General features: G+C 48.2%; 1 protein-coding gene across 1 annotated transcript; it reads right to left on the minus strand.

Moving 5' to 3' along the window:
* Positions 1-611: 611 nt before the first annotated feature.
* LACBIDRAFT_336106 (uncharacterized protein) lies at positions 612-1,866 on the minus strand (the record flags this gene model as incomplete). Its single annotated transcript, XM_001891031.1, has 6 exons — positions 612-792; positions 1,213-1,262; positions 1,310-1,373; positions 1,503-1,680; positions 1,760-1,832; positions 1,858-1,866. The coding sequence occupies 6 exons, from the start codon at positions 1,864-1,866 to the stop codon at positions 612-614; spliced, it is 555 nt and encodes a 184-aa protein (XP_001891066.1).
* Positions 1,867-2,222: the final 356 nt, after the last annotated feature.

Consider the following 2,222-nt stretch of genomic DNA (forward strand, 5'->3'; position numbering starts at 1 on the left):
CTTACTATTTGACTTTGCGTGGAATGCGTTGAAAATATAATACAAAATATATCTATGATTTTTTCCCCTTGCGCGACTAATAACTATGGCGGGAACGTGCTCTTTGGTAATGCTTCAAGTTTAATTTGTAACTGCTCAGTCAAAGATAGTTTTCGATGTGGACGACTGAGTTTTGATGACTCCCATCCCTAGGACCCTATACCCCAAACCTTGACTTTCTCTATACCTTACAGCTACACAACAGTCACTAATATCCACTTAAATGGAGGCCCATCGGACATAATCACATCTAAGGGAAGCCTTACGCTTCCCGTGCGTCTTAGTACTAGACTACTTATTGCACGTAAATTTCGAGAATCCAAAAAAAAAAAAAAAAAAAAGACTGAGTTTTGATTCCCCAAGGAGGTTGCGATGCGTGACCGTGGACGCCGCTACGTGCCTCCTCATGATCAGAGTCGCAGCTGCAAGGTTCGCCCAAACGTTATTATCAAGAACGACATCGAAGGTTCCGACCCTCTCAAGCACTACTTCGACGGGACAAAGATCTCGATAACGGAGACTGGCTACACAGGCTGAGAGGCCAGAAGTCGGACACAGAGTATTGCAGTCGCTCAAGAAAGTTTGATGAACTGGAGGGAAGTAGGCAGACGGCGTCCATGCAACTTGGGCACCGGGCGAATTCGCGCTTTTCCCAACACATCATCTCTGTCTTCCTTCTTGGATACCTTGGACACTGAGCGAATTCGCGCTTTGTCTTGGGTAGGAAGGCCTCCATGATACCAGCATCCATACCTGTTCTCATCGGTCTTCCACGGATCATGCACCTGAACTATTCTTCGTGATCAGAAGATTGTCTTTTCTCCCAGCATGTTTAGAGACATGCTTCGCCCCTGGGCTGTAACTCAATCTGTTAGATGAACCAGGACAGTGCCTCCGTTGACGTCAGGCAGTCTGCGACCCAACTCTCAGGATCGCTAGTGTTCCCTGCAAGAACCCCCGCCGCACGCATTTGCATGGACGATGTGGTTACATCATCCTATCTGCGGAGCCTCAAGGAGTGGCTCTGCTACAAGAGGTCACTAATCTCACCTTTGTGTCTGATCTTTGGCTCATTTCTTAGTTATTCGTTACCAGGCACACGGACCATTGGGGAATTGAAAGACTGGTTGTAACTTGTCCAGCGAGTACCTTGATGACCCTGCAAGCGCATACCTTGGCCACTGAGCGAATTCGCTTTGCGCTTGGGTAGGAAGGGTTTGAACCTGCCAGTCGTTCAGCGAGCACCTTGATGACCCTTGCATGTACATACCTTGGACATTGAGCGAATTCGCGCTTTGCCCTTGGGTAGGAAGGGTTTGAACCTGCCAGACGAACTGTGACATTAGGCAACGTGAACACATCAACCGCTGCTCCTCTATGAACCCACACTTCGCAACCTGTACCGACCGAGTTCCATGATGCCTTCTGAAGGCACGAAAGGACCTATTTGTCTAGGCGCTCACGGACTTATTTGTTGAGGCGTTAGAGAAGACTGCTCGATGATCAAATTCCTGCCATGTGTGCAGGCTGCATCTGCAAACTCTACTCCGATAACCCAAGGAATCGCGGGATGGGCGGCCGATAGTGTATCTGCCAACTGGGCTTTCTCGTTGTGCGAGGAACCTTTCTGTCCCATTTTGGCTAGTTATTCGTTACTAGATTGGGGAAATGAAAGACTGGTTGTCTAGCGAGCACCTTGATGACCCTTGCAAGTACATACCTTGGCCACTGAGCGAATTCGCGCTTTGCCCTTGGCTAGGAAGGGTTTGAACATGCCAGTCGTCAGCGAGGACCTTGATGACCCTTGCATATACATACCTTGAACATTGAGCGAATTCAAGCTTTGCCCTTGGGTAGGAAGGGTTTGAACCTGCTAGATGAACTCTTGACATCAGGCAATGTGAACAGATCAACCGCTGCTCCTTTATGAACTCATTTCGACCGACTTTCATGATACCTTCCGAAGGCGTAAACAGACCTATTTGTCCAGGCGTTGGAGGAGACTGCTCGATGATGAACTCAACTGCTGCTCCTTTGTGAACCCATACTTGCCGCGCTCCGCCAACATGTCATCTCTTTACGCCCTTTTTCAAGTCTTTAACCTTGATTTCTAGATAATAAGAAGATCTAGGGACATGCTTCGCCTTTGGGCTGGAACTCAATTTGTTGGATAAACCAGATCT

The sequence above is a fragment of the Laccaria bicolor genome, genomic scaffold (assembly GCF_000143565.1).
Source record: "Laccaria bicolor S238N-H82 LACBIscaffold_292 genomic scaffold, whole genome shotgun sequence".
NCBI lineage: Eukaryota > Fungi > Basidiomycota > Agaricomycetes > Agaricales > Hydnangiaceae > Laccaria > Laccaria bicolor.